The 23225-nt window shown below is 33.7% G+C and overlaps 4 protein-coding genes and 2 non-coding genes across 6 annotated transcripts; 5 read left to right on the forward strand and 1 right to left on the reverse strand.

Annotated features, from left to right (window-relative positions):
* Positions 1-521: 521 nt before the first annotated feature.
* LOC111464594 lies at positions 522-639 on the forward strand. Its single transcript, XR_002714067.1, has one exon. It is a non-coding gene; the product is annotated as a U5 spliceosomal RNA (small nuclear RNA).
* Positions 640-2446: 1807 nt separating this feature from the next.
* Positions 2447-2565, forward strand: LOC111464592. The gene has a single exon (XR_002714065.1). It is a non-coding gene; the product is annotated as a U5 spliceosomal RNA (small nuclear RNA).
* Positions 2566-3395: 830 nt separating this feature from the next.
* On the forward strand, positions 3396-6856 carry LOC111464512 (probable 26S proteasome non-ATPase regulatory subunit 3). The gene is made up of 9 exons (XM_023108740.1): positions 3396-3552; positions 3652-3744; positions 3937-4127; positions 4277-4405; positions 4491-4627; positions 4791-4845; positions 4926-5036; positions 5415-5654; positions 6082-6856. The coding sequence occupies exons 2-9, from the start codon at positions 3663-3665 to the stop codon at positions 6592-6594; spliced, it is 1458 nt and encodes a 485-aa protein (XP_022964508.1). The 5' UTR covers positions 3396-3552; positions 3652-3662; the 3' UTR covers positions 6595-6856.
* A 548-nt stretch (positions 6857-7404) lies between these two features.
* On the reverse strand, positions 7405-9116 carry LOC111464161 (40S ribosomal protein S13-like). Its single transcript, XM_023108242.1, has 5 exons — positions 9007-9116; positions 8828-8900; positions 8212-8350; positions 7931-8117; positions 7405-7595 (listed from the first exon to the last, which is right to left on the reverse strand). The coding sequence occupies exons 1-5, from the start codon at positions 9027-9029 to the stop codon at positions 7562-7564; spliced, it is 456 nt and encodes a 151-aa protein (XP_022964010.1). The 5' UTR covers positions 9030-9116; the 3' UTR covers positions 7405-7561.
* Positions 9117-14008: 4892 nt separating this feature from the next.
* On the forward strand, positions 14009-15159 carry LOC111464228. Its single transcript, XM_023108322.1, has 2 exons — positions 14009-14150; positions 14230-15159. The coding sequence occupies exons 1-2, from the start codon at positions 14091-14093 to the stop codon at positions 14845-14847; spliced, it is 678 nt and encodes a 225-aa protein (XP_022964090.1). The 5' UTR covers positions 14009-14090; the 3' UTR covers positions 14848-15159.
* A 768-nt stretch (positions 15160-15927) lies between these two features.
* LOC111464227 (protein transport Sec1a-like) lies at positions 15928-22944 on the forward strand. The gene is made up of 21 exons (XM_023108321.1): positions 15928-16180; positions 16971-17026; positions 17168-17249; positions 17574-17652; positions 17960-18010; positions 18124-18220; positions 18328-18360; positions 19279-19404; positions 19837-20028; positions 20108-20191; positions 20297-20395; positions 20475-20551; positions 20747-20843; positions 21071-21196; positions 21280-21375; positions 21600-21719; positions 21823-21900; positions 22029-22246; positions 22362-22452; positions 22539-22628; positions 22833-22944. The coding sequence occupies exons 1-21, from the start codon at positions 16102-16104 to the stop codon at positions 22887-22889; spliced, it is 2028 nt and encodes a 675-aa protein (XP_022964089.1). The 5' UTR covers positions 15928-16101; the 3' UTR covers positions 22890-22944.
* Positions 22945-23225: the final 281 nt, after the last annotated feature.

The following is a 23225-nucleotide window of genomic DNA, read 5'->3' on the forward strand; positions in this document are numbered from 1 at the left end:
GGAGCGCATGGCTAAAATGGTGGCTAAAATGCCATTTTAGCAAGTCAAGGCATGGATGCCTACGGAGACATCTAACTAAGTATGCCACAATGACTTATCAAAATATATACTTCTATATATGCATATAACCATATAAATATATATATATATATATACATACAAATGAATGTATCAATAAGGCATTGTAGTTAAACATGTAAATAAATACAGTAGCAAGGTTTATGTGTTAACTATTTTTAAAATATTAGATAATTTTTAGTGAAAATTATTCTGTTTTTGTGTTTCCTAAAAGTTCGGGAGCTTCCCTCAAGTAAATTTTATTGAACATTATTAATTTGATATAATAATATAGGATTAATTTAAATTTTAGAATAAGTGTAATAGGCGAATGGACTTTTGTTTTGGGCCTTCAAAGTGGTCGGCCCATTAAGAATCTTCAAGTTCCCACATCGGCGAAGTCAGAAATTGGCACACGAGCTTGAGGTATAAAATGGTATCTCGTGGCATCTTTTAAGGCACGGAGCCGGGCGGTGAGCACAGAGCGAACTATTCTTTCGCCTTTTACTAAAGAATACCGTGTGCACTCCGCGCGCACCGGCATACGCCTATTTTTGGAGGGGTTTCTTTTCATAAAGAAACTCCCACAACTCGGTTCAAATTTTTGGTACTAAATAAATTTAATTAATTATTTAAATGTGTCTATTTAGTTACACTCGCTGTTTAATATTTTCGTACTTTGATATCCATATTTTTTGAATTGAGGTTCACGCTAATTCTTCATGTACGACATCTTGAATAATTCTCCAAGTCCGACATGTTATTCTCATTGAAACATCTGCTTTTTGATTCTTTATTTTATTGAAATCGGGACTAAATGAGGCCTACCGAATAGTTGTTTCATCGATTTTGTCCGGATCCTCCTTTTCTTCCGAAAAAAAGGGAAGGAGAAGTATCTTTTTCGGTAGATTCCTCTTGTTTCTGTTTAGTCCTAAATATTAGACACCGAAAAAAAGGGAAGGAGAAGTATCTTTTTCGGTGGATAGGGAAGGAGAAGTATCTTTTTCGGTGGATTCCTCTTGTTTCTGTTTAGTCCTAAATATTAGACACAGGTAATAAATAAGAGAATTAGTAAGAATGGGTAACGGTATTCTGCCTAAATATTATTAGACACAGGTAATAAATAAGAGAATATTAAAGATTCGAGCCATAGAATTTCTGAATTCTTACACAAGGTACTTGCAAGTCGGCATACATGTGCCATGCCAACCAATATTCTCCTTAATAATACATTCCCTAAGAAAAACACTAAAGATGCTATTGTCCTTGATAATACATTCCCTAAGAAAAACACTAAGATGCTCGCTCGTTTCACGCATACGTGTGCAACGAAGTAGCTCACTTCAAGTCATGATGCCCATCTTGGGAACAAACACTTCATTCATGCCACAGAAGCAGTGGAATTGATTTTGATTTGATTTAAAATTAAACAAAAGGACAAAGTTAAAGAAAACTCACTTCGAACAAATATGAAGAAAGTTTTAATGGTTTCCAATCTATTTGCTCTAGCTCTTCCAAGAGTTAAATCTTCGCAAACTCTTCCTCAAATACAATCTCGATGTATGCCAGAGTCTTTTTTAAAAAAAAAATTCTCAGCAAGAAAAAAAAAAAAAAGCCAAATATCTTTTCCAAAATAATAATTATGATTAAAAAATTTAGTTAAATTATACTTATAATATATTAAATACTCATCTGAATGGTTGAAATTATATATATATATATATATTCTTTTTTTTATTTCATATATCTAAAATTAAATGTTTTTTTTTTCTTTACCTTTGGTATATCAAATATTAATTTAAACACTTCAAAATTGTATTTCAATTAAATTTAACATCAATATAGATTTTAAGAACCAATAATATAAATTTAATTAATCAATTTCCGTTCCTTAACCATAAGTCACTATGTTATATATTTAGTTGCACTCTAGTGTAATATAGAACAAGTTGAATTTATTGATAGAATCATTACATGCATGTTATCATTTACAATTGTTCGTAAATACGGTTAGATGTTAAGTCAAAAGTTCGTTTTACTTTTGTTCTTTCGCTTTAAATGTCATTTCTCTAATTTACCATTTATTTATAATGGTTATAAGTATCTTTGGAGCTAGTAAATTGGTAGAAAATCAGTACCTAACAAAACTACTCGGTGCATAATAATATTAATAACCTCTAATAAATTTTATTGAACATTATTAATTTGATAATAATAACACGATTAATTTAAATTTTAGAATAAGTGTAATAGGCAAATGGACTTTTGTTTTGGGCCTTCAAAGTGGTCGGCCCATAAGATTCTTCAAGTTCCCACATCGGCCAAGTCAGAAATTGGGATACGAGCTTCAGGTATAAAGAGGTATCTCGTGGCTACGTCGTAGTCACGGAGCCGGGCGGTGAGCACAAAGCGAACTATTCTTTCGCCTTTTACTAAAGAATACCGTGTGCTCGCCGCACTCACCGGCATACGCCTATTTTTGGAGGAGTTTCTTTTTACTTAGAAACTTCCATAACTCTTAACCCAATGATTCTATTTTGTTCTCATTATCTTCAATTTGTTAAATAAATGAATTTTATATTTTCGTTTTTCTTCTTCTTGAATATATTATAAAACAAAAGATTCAGTCTTTATCTAATAATCTAATGCTATATTATAATTTTATGTTTAAAGTTAAATATTGTAAGAAAATAAAAAATAATAATAATATATAAACATGAATAAAATCGAGTATTATTTAGCCATGCAAGGTGGTCTTTACTGATTCTCACGGAATTCTACGTGCCCCATGCTACTAGGGTCAGAGCGTAAACTAGTGATGCTTTTGGTTACTGGACTCTTGTCATCTAGGGTGCAACACTCCCCCGCTTCGCCTAGTAGCACGACGCTTGTATTGCTCTCCCATAACCTCGTTTTCACGATTTAGGCAGCTGCCATTTCACTCGCCGCTACTACGGGAATCACTTTTGCTTTCTTTTCCTCTGACTACTAAGATGTAATGCAGAAAAGACCAAAAATCATCTCCATTTGACAGAATGTCTGGTTATGAAAAGACTGCTTTCTACGTCTTGTCGTTTCGGTGAATCACTAGAGCTCTGATACATTCTTTTCCGACTATGAACTATTACACTTTCATAAAAAAAAGAACAACCAAACGAGATAAAGACATAAGTTTGAAGTGCCATATAAATTGATTTTTTTTTTTTTTTTTTTTTTTTTTGTTTTGAAACTATAAAAAGACAAGTTTACAATTTAATTTAAAATTTATAATAAATATTTTAAAACTTATTTTAAAAATGTGTAATATTTAATTCATTAATAAAGAAAAACTTAAAGCTCAAACCGACGTCGTTTATGATACTCGTCTTGCCATTTCTCCCTCTTCTCACTTTCACTGTGGATTTGTCTTGTTGAAGAAGAAATTTGAGAAACCCTTGCTTCTTCATTTCTGATCTATTTGTTCACCAAAGATCTTGTGCTTTCTCCCAATTTGAGGTTAGATCCACTTGGACTAAAGATTTATTTCTTATTTTTTCGTTTGTCCACCAGAAATTGTGTGGATTTACTTGTGAAGTTTGTGAGATTTTCATACAGAACTTGCGAAGATGACCCAAGACGCCGAGATGAAAGAGATTCCTGCTCCATTGCCGTCTCCTACCTCTTCAACTTCCCCCTCAACTCTGCAGCGTAATGTTTTTTCTACCCATACTCTCTCAATTTTGCTTCTGGCGTTGTTTGTTTGAATGCGAATCTTTACTGGCGTTTAAGGTTTTGGGACAGCTTTCGAGAATTGATGTGTTAGATTTTTAGTCTTTAGGGCTGTATTCAATCCTTAAGAGTTCTTGGTTTTGAAATTTATTCGTGATTTATTTCAATCAGATTTGAAAGAGATTGTGTCGCTTATTGAGACTGGTGCCTATGCCCGGGAAGTAAGGCGCATTGTTCGTGCCATTCGTCTGACTATGGCGTTGAGGCGGAAGTTGAAGGCTTCTGTTCTTTCTCAATTTCTGAATCTTGTTCTTCCGTCAGGGTCCGAGGTGTACTCTAGGTTATCGTCCTTTCTTCCCAAGGTACTTGGAAATTCTTTGGAAATATTGATTTTCGTCCGAATAATGCAATTTTAGTTTTGTTCTTGGTTACGGAGTGGGTTTGGTTAGTGTAAAGGTTTAGTCCATGGTGCTAGTGTTCTGAGCATTAAATTTTTTGTATAATTTCTTAGGAGGAAGACTGTGAAATGGATGTTGACTCGGGAACGCAAGCTCCTTCCAAACACCCCTTGCCCGAGATAGAGATATTTTGCTACTTGATTGTGCTAATCTTTTTGATTGATCAGAAGAAATATGACGATGTAAGCCATAAGGATTTATGCAAAGGAATATAACGATTGTTCTTATTTTGTCTGGTCGTCCTGAGCGCTTCCTTGATATTTTCAGGCTAAGGCTTGTGCTTCAGCAAGCATTGCACGGCTTAAGAACCTAAATAGGAGAACAGTCGACGTGTTGTCTTCCAGGCTCTACTTCTATTACTCCCTCAGCTACGAACTCAACGGTGATCTAGCTGAAATAAGGGGGTGAGATTATCAACTAAGATTGTAATTGGGTTATTATAGTTGACTTTATGCATCTGTATGATTTTAATTCAGAGCATACAAATGAGGTTGAGTTTGAAATTGTATGGATTTCTTTAGTGAACGTAGATATTCGTCTAATAACATAGAAAACTTTGATTTACAGCAACCTCCTAGCCTTGCATCGCATTGCAACCTTGCGCCATGATGAATTGGGTCAGGTAGTTCTTTATATCTTTGCAGTGCTTACTACCATGACTGTATTATGGTACCTTAATGTGTGGACAACAATGTTATGTAGGAAACCCTCCTTAACCTACTACTTCGTAATTACCTCCACTACAACCTTTATGATCAAGCAGAGAAGTTGAGGTCCAAGGCACCACGATTTGAAGCTCACTCGAATCAGCAGGCAAGTTTGAAGTGCGCTAGTTTTTAATTTTTATGTTATCTTTTTCTTTTTTCCAAGTAAATAAGTATCTGATGACTTAAAATCTTTTCATCAGATCTTAGGCAGCATTCTTTTCTGTTGAAATGCTGGTAACAATGTAACTTGTCTATTATTGAAATAGATTAGGCAATTTAATTTTGAAATTGCTAGTTAGAGTGCTTTGCTATATGCTTCTTAAATTTAGATAATATAGCAGTTTTGTAGAATGTTAATAATTAGGAATCAAGCGTCATATTTTGAAATTTGTTGTGATATTGTGCTGGGTTAGACTTCCTCATTTCTTTTAGAATTAGAATCTAAGTTGTAAGCAAAGCATAGCATAATGATTGGTTATTACAGTTCTGTAGGTACCTGTTTTACCTTGGGAAGATCAGGACCATTCAGCTGGAGTATACCGATGCAAAGGAGTCGCTTCTGCAAGCTGCTAGGAAAGCACCTATTGCAGCACTTGGTTTTCGAGTGCAGTGTAACAAATGGGCAATCATTGTTCGCTTGTTGCTGGGAGAAATCCCCGAGAGGACTGTTTTCATGCAGAAAGGCATGGAAACAGCTCTGAAGCCATACTTTGAACTTACCAATGTAAGTTTTATTGGTCAAATTTGATACTTTCCAGTTATTTCTTCCATAAAAGTTCAAAGTTTGTGATGCATCATTTCTTTTTAGTTGTTACAAAAATGTAATTGAAAAGTTGTTTTCTTCTTACAAAGGTGTAGTTTTGGTAGGCTCTGGCGATCAACGTGTATATTGTAGGAAGAGGTTGAGGGATGCGCGGAATCTTGTGTGAGTGATGTGTAGGGGAGTCCTGTTAGTGGGACACATGTTAGTTACTCATATTTGTGACTACGTGAATAGGTAGTAATATATATAGATAGATGGAGAACATAGAGTTATCCTTGAACAAGTATGGTTTCGGTCTGAATTTTCTGAAGTTCGATGTCAAGCCAAGATAATGGTTGTATAATTCCAGTTTTCTGCACTCTTTTATTAAGAACGCTGTTCTTTTCAGGCTGTGAGGATTGGTGACTTGGAGCTTTTCAGAACCGTTGCAGAGAAGTTCTCTAGTACTTTCAGCTCAGATCGAACCAACAATTTGATCGTGAGGCTGCGACATAATGTCATAAGGACTGGGCTTCGCAACATTAGCATTTCGTATTCACGTATTTCTCTGGCTGATGTTGCCAAAAAGCTGAGATTGGACTCTGCAAATCCTGTTGCTGATGCTGAGAGTATTGTCTCCAAGGCAATCCGAGATGGAGCAATCGATGCAACAGTCGATCATGCGAATGGATGGATGGTATCGAAGGAGACCGGCGATATCTACTCTACCAATGATCCCCAAATTGCTTTCAACTCAAGGATTGCATTTTGCCTGAATATGCATAACGAGGCAGTCCGTGCTCTTCGGTTCCCGCCAAACTCACACAAAGAGAAAGAAAGCGCTGAGAAAAGGAGAGAAAGACAACAGCAGGAGCAAGAACTTGCAAAGCACATTGCTGAGGAGGATGATGACGACTTTTAGCTTATTGAATTTGGGAGAGACGGTATGAATCTCAATCTTTGGTGTGCATTAGTGAAGTAAAAAAATACAATTTTATTCAGAATTATTCTATGCGTTGGTTCACATTTTCTTTTATCATCAAATGTTCTTGTCTGTGATGGCGGCTGCAACTCTTTCATTTGTGGAATGTTCTTGAGATGCCCATCTTATAATCAATTACCCTTCTAAATTGTTACTCAAAGCTTTGGGATTGCATTCATGTGCAACCTCAAAATTTGGTGGGTAGAAGATTGTTGTTGCTATTTGATTTTCTTGGAATAAAAAATTTTAAGAATATATATTGAAATTGTGTTGATTTTATTAAGTTTTAATAAAAAAGATTTTTCAATTTACGATTTAATTATGAATACACAATAATATTTTTTAGATTATCTAATCTCCCAAAACTCTTGGAATGAAAAAATTTAAGAATATATATTGAAATTGTGTTAATTTTAAGTTTTTTTTTTTTAAATAAATAAATAAATGTGTTGCATATTTTAACAATTTAACCTTTTCAAAAACAAAGATCAAAATAAATGATTGAATAATTTGAGTAAATTATTTAAGAGTTATTTTGTTAACAAAAAAAAAAATAAAGTTGACCTAAAAACATGGTTCCACCTGATTCAACCTAATCCAATTTTTAATAAAATTCTTAAATTTCAATGGTACCAATATTAAAAAATTTGAAAAGATTTTTTTGGGAAAACTAAAATAAGAAAGATGACAGATCCTACACAACAAATTACTTTACTAGCATCGATTTAAAGAGTTAGCAGGAAACAGTCATTGACAAAAGAATTGCAGAATTCAAATTTGCATTTAAAGTAACAACAAAACTTGAATGATTCCTCCAAAGTGAGTACTTGATGATAACATATAAAGAACTTAGAACTTAAAGGAAAGTTACATTGCCAAAATAACTCCTTGCTTCTCAAACTGCCTTCTAAGCCACCAGGGTGCTGGCCGTTGTGGATTCACTGTAAATTTTTTTTGACAAAGCTTAGCATGCAGCAATGAAATATAAGCATCAGCAATGATTACAAACAAACAAATTCTAAAATCTGAGACCCTCCAACCATCCTAATTAATGGTAAGAATATGAGAATATGAGAAGTTTGGAGATTCACTCTCATCCTTCATATGCAATTTTTCTCATTTTACAGTCCCTTTTCCCGAATTCGACAGGTTATGTAAAAGCCATTGATCAGCAGCATGCGAGAATATGAACTTAATCTAACCTATGAAGCAACATTTCCATGCAAAAGTGAAAACAGTTAATAACTCATGTTCTTCTGAACCTCAAAATACTTACTACTTCCAAACAGGGGGGAGCTTCTTTGTCTTCTTGTAATACCGGGCCAGGCGATGGATCCTGCTCTCCACTAAAATTAACCTGAACTTGGAATCCTTGTCCTTCCTGTTTCTCTCCAAATGCTTTCTGATTGAAACAGCTTTCTTGATGAGATGGTAAAGATCCTCCGGGATTTCAGGAGCTAGCCCTGAGAAAAGGAAGAATAAATGGTTATAAAAATCACATAATCATTCTGATGAAAGTAGAAAAAATTCAGTGGATGTGGTATAGATGGGGCTCACCATGAGCCTTCAATATGCGCAAAATCTTGCTCCCAGTTACACTTTTCACCTGAGCAATCCCGTGCGAATCACGAAGAATAACACCAATTTGAGATGGTGTCAAACCCTTCTTGGCAAATTTGCAAATGTTCTCGGCAACCTGAATCGTATAGAAAAGACATCAACTTCTACAAATTGTACAAAGGTTAACCACCCTTCAATTATAATGATCCATTTAAAATGACATTGAAGGGAAGAAATTGATAATTCTTTTGGATATTAAAGCGAACAACCATCAGATTTGGCACTCAAATGGGACTAAAAAATATGTAACCATTCTCTTTTCCAATCACACAGGCAATCTTTAACAAAAACTATCTTCGTGATCACAGAATAAGAACTTAGGGCATTGTCCTGCTAAAAAATGAACGATCACAAAACTGAATCCTCATAAATCCATGGAAAGCCTTTTATTTGTCTACACATTCAATTGGCAATGCCGTCCTCGGTATTAACTCATGATTGAACAGCTCTAACACCGTGAAATTATATAGAATCTACATTTGATCACCAATTAGAATGTTCAAAGACCAAACCAAAAAAATCAATTTACAGAAGTTAGGAGAGGAATTCTCACATCCTGGGAAGAGATCTTCAACCAACTCGGTGGCGTCCTCTTGTAAGGCAGTGCCGAAGCTGAAATACCCTTACTACAAATGCAAATAAGCAAAATAAAGAAAAACCATCCGAAACTTCTAAACAGGTATTTCGACAAAGCTTAAAAGAAAGATTTCTTCACTGAAAGTAAAGACGAACCCTCGACTGTGCATACGACCCATGGCGACGGCTCGTGGAGAAGAAGACGGCTTCCGATCCTTTTTCGCCTGCTCCTATGGTGAAACACTTGCAATCAATGCGGCTTTTAGGGTTTTGATTTTAGAAATTTGCTGTGCTATCTGGGCTGGGCCTCTGGGCCAGCCCGGTCCATAGACCTCACATACTAATATATACCTATGTATTTTACATTTTCATTGTTGTTATATAAATTTATAAATTATTTGTTTGATTTTTCTATATAAGGCGAGGAGGGGCATGGCTAGGGTTGGGGTCGGAGAATGTAATTCCGGTCGGTAACACTCCATGTCCAAGATTTAGATTAGGATTCGGAATCCAAATTTGTCATTTGATAGCCCCGACATTCCCCAACAACATGGACACATTATCTACCTATTGATTCTTAAGAGTGAAGACCATCCCCACAGACCGACACTAGTTCTTTTAACATGTTTTGTCCTCACTCATATGATCTCAGGAATATTTATAGGAGGTCACTCAATATAGAATTGCTCCAAGTAAAACACGCTTGCTGAGCCACCAAAAAGGAAGGTGTACCTTATTGTTACGGATAGTAATTGTCATTCTTGTCATTAGGATAACTCTCGTTCGGATGTAGTCTCGGTTCATTCATGTACCTCTCCTTTACTCGGGCATCACACGGGCCCTCTACGAGATCTCGACTTCGCAGGTTAAATAGACCTCTATACATGATTAAGCATCAAAATACTCAGTAACTAACTCCACTTGAGAAGCTGAAGTGAGTCGAATTATTTTGGACCAATGTGAAATTTTAGGTTAATATTTGATTGGCCCAATCTGAAATTTTAGATTGGTGACTTGAGTAACTAGAATTGAATTCAGAATCCAACCTTCAATTTTCAAGTTGAGTTGGGTTGAGTTGTCTGAATTATTATTTTTAATTATTTTAAAAATCATATTTATCTACCATACATATTAAATTAATAACTACACTCCTCAAACTCAAATATCAAACATTCACAAGTCACAAAACATCACTCATGTCCGTTAAAAAATAAATAAAATATTTTTAATTTGCATGATAATTTAAAAAATAAGGATGGGTTGAATTGTAACCCTATTTTAAAATTTGTCGGGTTGACGTAACCAAAAAAAGTCAACTCCAAAACTAAACAGTAATTTTCAAATTTTTAAAAATTCAACTCAACCCAACCCAAATCGAAAAGAAATCTAACCCAACTCAACTTTTATGGTTCAGGTTTAGAAGTCTGAGTTAGTTAGGTTCTTACAGTCATATAAACTTCACCATCTAGTAACCTATTGACTCCTATAATTTAATGTTGTTTTTCATCGAACATCGTTCAAAACAGTTAAATCACATAAGAATATAATTCAATGGCCCTTTCTTAAAAATGTCAACTCAATTAGGTGTAAAAACTTATCCTAATTTTTTTTTTCATTAATTAATTTTTGATAGTTGAATTTCCGATTAAGAAAATCAAATATTCTCAATTAAATTGACCTTAACGATATAAATAAATGGAAAATGGCCCTAAATTCAATTGAACTCACAAAAATTAATTTATTTTTATTTATATATTTCTCAACTCAATTTAATTATAAATATAAAAAAAAAAAATTGATACAAATCCAAACTCTTTATATAGTTGACTTTATGATATTTAAATTTAATACGAAGGGATATTAAACATCAATTATAATATACATATTTATTTTATAAATAATATAAAATATTATTGATAAACAAAATTAATTAGATTATTGATGCCTAAGTCTTAATTAGCCACATATTTATTTTAATTTTTAGCCACAACATATTTCTAAAAATAAATAAATAAATAAAACATTGAGCTATGCAATTATTTGTTACTATTTTAAAAATTCTATATTGCTTAACTAAATTATTTTTGTTTTATATTTTTAATCTATCTATATATATATATAAATACAATCAATCTAATTCAATTTTTTCTCGGAAAAAGAAAAAAAAAACATAAAATAATAAACTATAATTATTTTTCTACCTTTTTCTATAAAAATATATATTTTAAAAATTACAACACAATTTTTTTAATATAACATATAATTATCTGTAAATATGAGTGTATATTGACTATTGCATATTATTATTGTTGAGCTGTTATTGTCAATATTAATTATTATGATAATGTTAATTTAAATAACTTGATAGTATTATAAAAAATAAATTTGATTATAGAAAAATATTAATTAAAATAAATTGAATGATAAAGATTATCAATTGACGTGTTGCTCCGTACTCATAATCTAATCCAATTTTATCAATTAATTTTTTAATTTTTCTTCTATTATATATATTAATTTTTAATTTTTTTAAAAATGATTTTTCTTTATTTTTCTAAAACAAAAACAAAAATTATTAGTAATGTTGATATAATATATATGTTGATTTTTAGTATAGAGTATATTTCATTTTTTAGTAAACATTTATTATTAATTACTCAGTTTGATAATATAAGATCATTATTTATAAAAATTCAGTAATAAACTAAAATCTAATTGCTTCAAATTATGTTAATATAAATAAACAATTTTATAACTATCCACAATCATATCTTATATTTGTGTATCGTAAACGATTGATTTTACTATATTTAATAATAATATTATTTTTATGGAATATTAAATCTTCGATACAAGGTTAATATGCTTATTATTTATATGACCTTTATCGATAATTAGGCCAACTAACGGTGATTTTATAATATATAATACAAATAAACAATTAATTGTTAGAATAGTAAATATATATGTTGAATAAATCAATAAATGTAATTATCATGTATTTGCTTTTAAAAACTGAACTCTTTGTAACAAATTTTCTTTATGTGTGACCCACGATAATGTTGATCAATTTTAAAATGATAAAGAATACAAATATATATATATATATGTATATTAAAACTTAATTTTTTAGTTAGAGATTTAAAAGTTGACTTTCAAAATTTCTCGTTTATTATTAATATATTTGAAATTATTATTTTTTAATAAACTTTTAAGTAATAATTATATTAATCAGTTTAAATTAATTTATGTAAAAAAAAAAAAATGGAAGAAGAACCCAACTAAAATATTTCTAAATTTGTCCGGGCCCTAAAGTCATTGTTTTAATTCAAGTACGTACGGTTTTGAAGCTATATGTCGTACCAACTAATTAACGAGTACAGTATGTGTTTGAATATTCAACGCAAGGTTAATAATTTAGGTATTAAATATATTTAATGATGTAAGGATCTTTCTTCTTAGTTATATATTAAAATATTAATTGATCTTATCTTACCATTCTTGAAGATGTTGGTTGAACACGATGAACTAATATTATTTAGATTGATGTCAAATCAGATTTAGTAACCAATAAAAATAAATTAAGTTTTTTTTTTATTTTTTTTATTAAATGACTTGTTCTATATTATAAAGATGTTATTCTTAATGTGTTGGAGATTGTCTGGGCATCCATTTACTACTCAACCTAACTTAACCATTAAGATATTAGTTTTAATTTTTTTATAACATAAATTATTACGGGTGAAATTGGACAATAAGGACAAATCTAAGTTACACAGAATCAGAAACCAAATCAAACAGAAAATGTCAAATGGTCAGGATATGTACCAATTAGAGTCATTGCATAAAAATAAGGCCTTTGTAAATTAAGTGTAGGGTTTGTGCATATGAAAGTTATATTGTTTACATATGAAAGAAGTGTGTACACACGTGTAAGATCTCACATTGGTTGGAAAAGATAACACATATTTCTTATAAGAGTATGAAAACCTCTCTCTAGTATACACGTTTTAAAACCGTGAGGATGATGACAACATGTAACGAGCCAAAACGAACAATAATTGCTAGCCAAGTTTAGGCTATTACAACTGGTATCGGAGCTAGACACGGAGCGGTGTGCCAGTAAGAACGTTAGACCCCAAGGAGGGTAGATTGTGAGATTCCATATCGGTTGGAGAGGGGAACACACATCTCTTATAAAAGTATGAAAACCTCAACCTAGTAGACACATTTTAAAACCGCGAGGTTGACGACAATATGTAACGGACCAAAACGGATAATATCTACTAGCGATGGGCTTGGATTGTTAGACAACGAGCCCGAGAGTTTAAGAAAATGGTATGACACTAGTGGGTTATGTGTGTACAAAAGTGGTACATGTCCCGAGTGTAAGAAAGAAGTGTACGTTGTCTAAAGCCATGATTTTAATGTCACACTAAGAAGTGTTTTTACGTTACATGTAATTGCATTTTTCAAACTTACTGATAAAGACACTAACAGATTATTTTATAATTATTCCACAATTTATTTTAATTAAGAATAAGAGCATTCTAGGTAATTGACGGGATTGCTCATAGGGCATGGACCTATAATAAATTTTAGCTTCTATATCACGTTCATATTTTAATATTTTTTGTTAAAAAAATTTCGTGCATCGATTAAGATTGAAATCTATACTTTAAGATGTTAAATTTTAAAGATTTTTCTTCGATCGCAAGTCATGCTTAAAAATTTAAGTGGTGGCTTATAATATATTTATAAACTATAAAATTTAATTTAATATAAACTATTGTCGATTAAATATAATATAAATTAAAAAAATTAATAAAAATAAACATTAGCTCAAATTATTTCACTTACTGAAAAAAAAAAAATTAGAACATGCCAAATATAAGTTTAATTCACCGACTCCTTTTATATAGGGAAAAGGTCAAAATGGTCATAATCGCATTTGTTGTAAATTACAGAAATTAAATGCATTTTTTGAACGAAATTTTACAGACAAAAATAAATAAATATAAGGAAAAGAAATGTTTAGGTAACTGAACCTAGACTGGCACCGTACAACAGAAATAAATTTCCATACAATTTCCAAAAATGAAAAAGGAAAAAGTAAAATAAAATAAAATAAAATCCTTTTTTCGTCCATTCGTACGGCCAATTGTTATCTCTCTCTCTCTCCTCTCTCCATAAAAACTCGTTTCTCCCGCTCGTACCTTAGGCCAGAGAAACACGCAAAAATGAAGCTCGTTTGGTCTCCAGAAACCGCTTCAAAAGCTTTCATCGATACGATTAAATCAGTAAGTTTCCCTCTGATCGCCGATTTGATTTGATTTTGCTCTTTCTAATTTCTCCGATTCTTTTTCTGATCGTTTTCAGTGCGAAAATTTCAAAGAATTCGGCGTCGCCGAGCTTCTTTCCGCTATGGCCGCCGGCTGGAATGCCAAACTCATTGTACATGCTTGCTCCACCGCCTCCTCCTCCGTCGTCACCACCATCGGCCTCTCCGTTGCGGCGCGACACACTGGCGGACGGCACGTCTGCGTATTGGCGGACGAGAGGTCGAAATCAGAGTACGTGAAGGTCTTGCAGGAGGCCGGCGTTTCGACGCCGGCGGAGATTGTGGTTCATGAGGCGGAGGCGGCGATGGCGGCGGTGGTCGGAGTGGACTTTCTGGTGGTGGATTGTAAGCGGAGGGATTTCGCTAGGGTATTGAGGTTCGTTAACGTGAGTGACAAAGGGGCAATTTTGGTATGTAAAAACACGTGGATTAGAAGCTTCGAGAAGATTTGCTATTGGGCGCTCCTCCCGAGGGGGATACGTGTCGTTAGATCGGTGAGTTTGCCGGTGGGTCAGGGGTTGAGTATTATCCATGCGGGATCATCGAACGGCGGCAGCAGCGTCGACAGTTCGATCTCGAAGAGCAAACTCAGCCGTTGGATGAGACATATTGATGAACGGTCCGGTGAAGAACACGTGTACCGGAAGCTAATCTGAACTGGTTTATTTGAAATGAATCGTAAATAAATAAAACCAGGTCGGACTAACCGGTTTGTTTGAGCTGAACCTCCAAATTCTTGAGAGCAACGTTGTAGACCTTCATGGTAGTGAGTAGGCAACGGATACCTTATTGTATCTAATTTGCACCTTTTTGATCCGAACACTCTCCCGAGTGAGAGTTATTAGGTACGTCAAAGATATGGAAGAATGCTCGATTTGTTGAAACTTTATTTCAGCACTTGCAAATACAAGTCGAAAAAGGAACTCAAGACGTCAAATTAAGATTTGAGAATAAAATTTTAGAGGAACCGATGAAATGTTACAACATTGCTCACGAATCTAATTTTTATTTATTATAAATTTTCTCGAGCATATGAAAGTCACACAATCAATCATAACCAAAATACAAAGAAGTCAACTCTTCCTTTTAACATGCTTACAACGATGCATAATACGTACTAAGAAGTTTCTGACAATAGTTGAGTTAGCCCAATACGATGCATAATAGAAAAGAGGTGAAATGACGATCCAACGAGACTATTATTGCCGGATCAAAGATGTAGGGGTTGATTTTTTTTTAGTGAAATCTTGTTTTAAGCTTGATTATAACCAATTCAGCGCAACTTTCACGACGACTTAAGATTATTATCTCGTAATTACCATAAAAAAATCAAATTAATGACGATAGCAGAATATATTTTTTTCTACGAACCCAAAATATTTTTTTTTATTCACAGTTTTTTTTTTCTATTCTATTTCAAATAAGTACTCTTTATAATATATCACCCAATTTTATTTAGTAAACAAAATTAAATTATGAGTGCAAAATTTAAATACAATAATTACTGAAAATGTTGGATGATGGTATAGCTAGACAACTCAAACCACGTAATTAAAATAAATAATAATAAAAAAAAGTTATATTTTAATAATAATAATAATAAAAATAAGAATATTAAAAAAAAAGTTCCAAAATAAAAGGATTTAAACGATAAATTTAGAGAAAAAGAAATTATTTGGTTGGTCCATGAAAAGCGATACCGAAGTTCCCGGCTTCACTTGCATTCCGCTTCCGAATATAACGACCTTCCCTTCCCTTTCATTTCTCCATTTTTTCTGAAACACAAATGACAAATTTCTCTCTCTTTCTCTCTCATTTCTTCTCTGAAATTTTTGTGTTTTGTTTGATCTGAACTTCATTGTACAGTGGTTGCAAAATCGTTTCTCATATCGTTGTTTTGCTGCTGAACAATGTCGTTCTCGGATTCCGATTCGTCCTCCGTTGGCGGAACTAATGAGTACAAGAACTTCCGTCAAACCAGTCGTGATCGTAAGCTTTTCTTCTTTGCTATTCTTCTCTTGTTACGGTCATTTTGGAGCTAAGACAATGGCGGAATGGAAATTTTAGCTCTTAGCGTTAACAATGCCTTTTGTTTTCTAATTCTTTCGTCCTCATCAGTCGATAAGTTTCCATTTGAACTAATTGAATTGCTGATTTGTATTGTATTAGTGTTTTATTGCATTTGTTTTGGAGTTAGAGATGCGGAGATCTATCTTTGTATACTAGAGTTCGGAGTCTTTGCACGAATTTGTCTAACTCAATAATTGCCATTATGAGCTGATTCAATTCCTCATCTGCATTCTATCGGTGTTTGATTTCGTTTGTTTTGGAGTTATGAGACGCGGAGAATCTTACAATTTTGGAAACTTGAAGTTTGGCGTCTTTGCAGAGCATAAGCTGTCCATTTGAACTGATTGAATTCTTCATTTGTGTACTATGGTGTTTGACGGCGTTTTTTTTTTTTTTGGAATTAAGAGATGCGAAGAATTCTGAATACTTCGAGTTTGGAGTCATTGCACTAGTTTGTGTTCTCTACAAATTGAATCTCTTTATAAGTCGATAAGTTGTTCATTTCAAATTGCTGAATTTCTCATTTGAATTCTATTGGTATTTGATTGAGTTTGTTTTGGAGTTTAAGAGACGCGGAGAATCTTATAATTTTGAACACTGGAGTTTGGCATTGAGGGAGGCATTGAAGAATCTGAGTTTCTGATATTGTTACGTGAATGCTTGTCCTCGATCAAGTGCGTTCTTATGACATACATTGAATTTTTCTCAGGATTATTGTTCGAAATGCTTGGAGCAGCCAATACGGAGAATTCAAAACCATGGAGGGTATGTTCTTTAAATTGTATTCGTCATTTTATATGTGCGATGGAACTTTTATAGCTCTGGAGCGTAGAGCCACTTTATTTATAAAATGTCTCCTCCTTTTCTTGTTCCTTCTTCAATGATCCTTCATTAACTTATATGCAGGTACTAATCATGGATAAAGTGACTGTAAAAGTAATGTCTCACTCTTGTAAAATGGCGGATATCACAGACCAAGGGGTTTCACGTACGTTCAATTTGCCTTTCCCATTATGTTTTTGTTTGTGTCATTTTTACACTTCGCCATTCATTTCCTTACCGTAGCTTCTATCTGAAATATAGTCATTTAACTTTTTGGGTATGTGGTGCGTTTCGTTATTTTGTAATCGTTGTTCTACATCCATCCTAATTTCTGTTCGTCATCTGCCAGGAAAATATTGAAATTTTCGGAATGCAGCAAGTTAGTTGCTTCACGAATATCAATAGTCATGCAGAAATCTTGATCTACTTTGTACCTTAAGCCGTTGTCTCTGTTTATGTTGGTTCACAATAGATTCTTCTTTTACTGCAGTCGTGGAAGACCTTTTCAGAAGAAGGCAACCATTGCCATCGCTGGATGCTATTTATTTTATCCAGCCATCCAAAGAGAAGTAAGATTTTTTTTTCTTTTTTTATTTAGTTCTTACATTTTGTGATTGTTCAACTCCTTGGGCATTCAATGATTAACAAGGTGGTAAAACTTTGTGTGGTTCCGAATCAAAGTCTTTTTGCTTCTTTGGTAGTCAGATTCTGCGTTCTGTAAATGCATGGTGTGCATTTCTGTCACACTTATTTCCTGGATCATTCTACCATCGAACTATCTTTCAATAGGATATGATGTTGAACCGTTTTACAATTTACTTTATGTATGCTATGAACTCTGAACTCTTTTTAACCGTATCTTTTTCTAGCATGCAGTGTTGTCATGTTCTTGTCTGACATGTCTGGAAGGGAACCTTTATACAAGAAGTATGTAAGATGGTTTAGTTTTCCCCTACAGTTTTCAATTATTAATTTGATTCGTTTCTAATGCTTTTCTTTTTCTTTTTCTTTTTCTTTTTATTTTTTGCTTCGTGTTTCAGGGCATTTGTGTTTTTCAGTTCACCCGTTCCAAGAGAATTTGTTAATCACATTAAGTGTGATACAAGTGTCTTACCCCGAATAGGTGCATTGCGCGAGGTTGGTATCTTCATTTCACTCTTGAAAGGCTTCTATTGAGATATATGATATTTACCACCAGTCTTTCTTTCCCTCATCTCATTTCTCCTTTCTTTTGTTTCCTCTAGATGAACCTCGAATACTTTCCCATTGATAGCCAGGTACTTGATCCGTTCGTATTTCTTTCTTCTGACGCTATCTTCTTATCCTGTAAGTGTACTGTAGTTGGAATTCTCTCCCACTGCTTTTAGTAGACGTTTAACATAAAGCATGCATGATTTGTGAATTTATTAGACGTTTGTGTGGACTCGGCGAGAATTATCTGGAACGTAAATTTTGGCACTATAGTTTTAGTCCTTTATGTTCACCGCAAGTTGTTCGGACACGAAGGAGCAAGTAATGTCTCCTTCCAGATCATCAAATTTATTCATCGTTATCCCAATTTATGGAATGGAAGAAAAGGGGACAATTTTCTTTTGTGCTTGCGTATCTGGTTCGGACAATGTTTGTGTCCTTTAGCTAAGGACCACCAGCTGAAGAAATTGACACATAAGCGAAGAGACACTAAAAAAAGCTTTTATAAAGGGAGTACAAAAATAGACACTTTTGAGAGTTTAGTATTAACGCTTGAAATCTTAAAACCAACCATCACCAAGTCTAAAGTATTAGAGCATGATCATATTAGTCTCACACAAACTTGACCAACAAGCATCATTTCGAGCTACAGGTTTAGTCAGATAGTGAAAAATTAGACTAGAAACTTTGACTGGAAATTTAGACTGTTATGTAGAGATGAATTACAATTCCTATGTTATTATTATACTTTTAATATCTTGACCTGGCTGCTTTATCTAACCACTGGGACTACTCATTTGAAGTCAGAAAACTAAAAAAATCTTCCGTAGATAAGCGTAGAATAGATACCTTTTGTTTATCTAGCTTGCCAATTACAGTCAGGCAATGAAATTTACTTGCAAGTATTAAAGATATTATGTGATGCTTTAACATCTTCCATGTGCAAAGTAAACTTCACTTTTCGGTTTACAACGAACAGTGAACTGACAATGACCTTTATGCAGGCCTTTATCACTGATCACGATAGGGCATTGGATGATCTTTTTGTTGAATCTGAAAATTCTCGTAGATTTGATAATTGCTTGAATACAATGGCGACTAGAATCGCTACTGTTTTTGCATCACTAAAGGTATGCCACTTTAGGATGATGTGTCTACGTTTATAGTGATTGGTTCTGAGTTTTTATTGAATTTGAAGTATACATGGATTAGAGCGATTATCTGTTGCAGCAAATACCAACTATTATTTAGCAGCATGCCCTGCTGACTTAATGAACTCATATTTTCTTACTCTGATTTGGTTTTCTTCCCGCTTAATTTCTAAATTTTGAAAACTATAGCAGACATTTAGCTAACATTTGTTCTGAATTCGGCTGTATATTAAGACAGTTAATTTCTGTTATAACATAAATTGGGATTAATGATGAAAGGCCCTTATCACCACCTTGCTACACCAAATTATTACTTTGTCATGGACCAAAACAATCAAAGATAACAAACTACAATTGTTCCGTATATGATGTTTAAGGATTGATACTTATGAAATCCTTTCCTCTCTTTAGGAGTTCCCATTTGTGAGATATCGAGCTTCCAAGGCTTTGGAGGATCCCACTGCAGCATCACTTCGTGAATTAGTACCCACAAAACTTGCTGCTGCCGTATGGAACTGTATTTCCAAGTATAAATCTACCATTCCCAACTACCCTCAGTCTGAAACATGTGAGCTGCTCATCTTGGATAGATCCATTGATCAGGTTACTTTAATTTTCTGTTTCAGTGATGATGTAATTTTTGTCTGGTTTGTTTATTTAATGTTTTGAACTCAAACTATAGATTGCCCCTGTTATCCATGAGTGGACTTATGATGCTATGTGTCGGGATTTGTTAGAAATGGAAGGAAATAAGTACATATATGAGGTATGAACCTCATTATGGATGTGCCGACATCATTTTCTTGCTCAATTTTCGGGCGTTTTTCCTTTTTTTTTTTCAAATATAAATTATACACAATTGTGCTCATAGGTATCCAGTAAGACAGGAGGTGATCCTGATAAACGAGAGGCCCTTTTGGAAGACACTGATCCAGTTTGGCTTGAGCTTCGACATGCACATATTGCAGATGTATGTCCTATCCATTGAGATTTTGCCCTATCACATGATCTGTTGGTTCATTTTCTCTTTTCACCAACTGATATAACAGGCTAGTGAACGTTTACATGAGAAGATGACCACTTTTGCATCTAAAAACAGAGCTGCGCAAATTCATCAAACTGCAAGGTTCATTTCTGCGCTGTTTATATTGACTTTTCAGATTTCATTTTTTCATTTAAAACAAAATATAAGTTTGTCATGGATTTTGGTTCTCTAAGCTGTCATCAATTTGACACTACTTTTACTGTTTCTAAATTGAAAACCATCTATTTCCCGTTTTTCATATTACTAGCTCTTAAATGTTGAAGTTGCTCTTTTCAGAGATGGTGGTGAAATTTCTACACGAGATTTACAGAAAATGGTTCAAGCTTTACCACAATACACAGAACAAGTGGAAAAGATTACTCTTCATGTTGAGGTTTGTTTCTCATGTTGGATGAGGTTATGTTGCTTCCACTTTGAGAACTAATCTTATATGTGATTAGCTTGTCCCCCTTTTTCATGCTCTGGAAATTCAGTTTTGTAAGTTATTACATCTGTCAACTGTTGGGCTGAAATATTAATGAAGTTGAGAAGATATCATGCTTGGGTTTGATTAGGTCATTTTCCGCATTTGACCATTATCTTTTTTATCATTTGATATAGATTGCTGGAAAAATAAATACACTGATTAGAGAAATGGGACTTCGAGAGCTTGGACAATTGGAGCAGGATTTGGTTTTTGGTGATGCGGGAGCTAAGGATGTTATTAACTTCTTAAGGACAAATCAGGTCACATGCTAAAAGGAGTGAATGTTTAAAAAAGCTCAGTTAATTGTCAATAACCATTCTTCAACTTCTCTTTTCCTATGCAGAATGCAAGTCCAGAAAATAAATTACGTTTGTTGATGATTTATGCGTCTGTCTATCCTGAAAAGTTTGAGGACGACAAAGCTGCAAAGATAATGCAGGTAACAGAAGAAAGGAATTTATTTTGGTCTATGATTGGATTTTTATCCATAGAATGCTTAGCATTTCTCCTTCTTATAAATGATTTCCCCCATTTTAGCTTTCTTACTCGAATCTTCTCCTTGTGTCTTTGATCTATTTTAAAGATTGGCAAATTTTTTAGCAGTAGTTATTTGTGTATATCTAAGAATAACTGCATTTACTAATCATTTCAATTTTAAATTAGTTGGCTAAGTTAACAGCTGAAGATATGACGGTAGTGAAGAACATGCGGTTGCTGGCGGGGTCGGATTCTAAAAAGGCAACATCAGCTCATAGTTTCTCCTTAAAATTTAATGCACAGAAGGTAAGCCATAAGTTAATTGCCAGATATTACTAAAGTTGAAATATCGAAATTTAGAGCAAGCTGGTGAGAGCATCCCTACGATCTAACTCTTGTCTATGATCAGACTAAACAAGCAACAAGAAAAGACCGCACTGGTGAAGAAGAAACATGGCAACTATTTCGATTTTACCCCATGATAGAGGTCTGCAATAAGAATCTTTTCTTATTTAACTTACCGTTATTATTGCTTGGTTGTTAGTATTATTTCGTCCCAGACGTGTGCAAAATTTCGATGGTTAAATACTTACAGACGTTTTTATTATTCTTCAGGAACTTATAGAAAATTTGTGCAAAGGTGAATTATCAAAAAATGAATATTCATGTATGAACGAACCTTCTCCATCGACCACTAAACCTGCTGTCCCGAGAGGTAGTACTCAGAGTGCAACTAGCCAGACAAGTCAATCGGCTGGTGGTCCAAAATCAATGAGATCAAGACGAACAGCAAACTGGGCACGATCCAGTATATCTGACGATGGATACGGAAGGTCTAGCATATTTATTTATTTCAGAAGTGGTTATGCATTGTTAATACGAAAAAAGCTTTAAATTTTAAGTTCATCAACTCCCCCTAATACGTAAAATGCATATTGCCTTTTACAGTGACTCTATTTTGAAAGCAGCAACTCTCGACTTTAAGAAGATGGGACAACGTGTTTTTGTATTCATTATTGGTGGGGCTACTCGATCCGAGGTATGCTTTTGCTTACTCCCAATTACTTCGGTATTCTACATTTTCCCTCTAATTGATTTTTGTTCTGTAATTGTGTCACCTTTCAGTTGCGAGTTTGTCATAAGCTCACCGCAAAACTAAGGAGAGAAGTAGTGCTAGGTTGCTCCACTTTGGATGATCCTCCCCAATATATCATGGTAGTACTAATTCCACGCCTATTACCTTAATTCTCATATTCTGATACACATTACATAATAATACAATGCGCTGCTTCTGAGTTTCTTTATCTAATTGTTTCCTCTATTTTCAAAAATTTAGAGGGATATTTGTTAATAGGAAATTTAATTGTTTTTTTTTTGTTCATTGGCGGCTCACAATATGTTTTGAAAAATATTTTGCAGAAATTGAAGCGATTGTCGGAACCAGAGCCTCCAGTGGAGGCCCCGAAATTTTTTTAAAAGTGGTTGTGATCTACATTAATGGTCAAACTCTTTCTATTCTCCATGTAGTGATGTGTACTACTACTGCTTGAGCTAAATTCCGTTTCCCCTTCACAACAATTTAAACACAGTTGTGACTTTGGAGGAAGTAAAATAAACTTTAATCCCATTTTAAATTATATTCCTATTCTTTCCTTTTTTTTCTTTAGAGGTTTGCATTAATTTTGTTTTTGTCTTGAAAACATTTGAAGTATTGAATTATGCTTTAGTGTGATGAGCTGAATTTGGATTAAAGATTGAAAAGGTATCGAACCTTGTTCACGACAAGTGTAGACAAAAACAAGCTTACAACTC

Source organism: Cucurbita moschata, unplaced genomic scaffold, assembly GCF_002738365.1.
Source record: "Cucurbita moschata cultivar Rifu unplaced genomic scaffold, Cmos_1.0 Cmo_Scf00030, whole genome shotgun sequence".
NCBI lineage: Eukaryota > Viridiplantae > Streptophyta > Magnoliopsida > Cucurbitales > Cucurbitaceae > Cucurbita > Cucurbita moschata.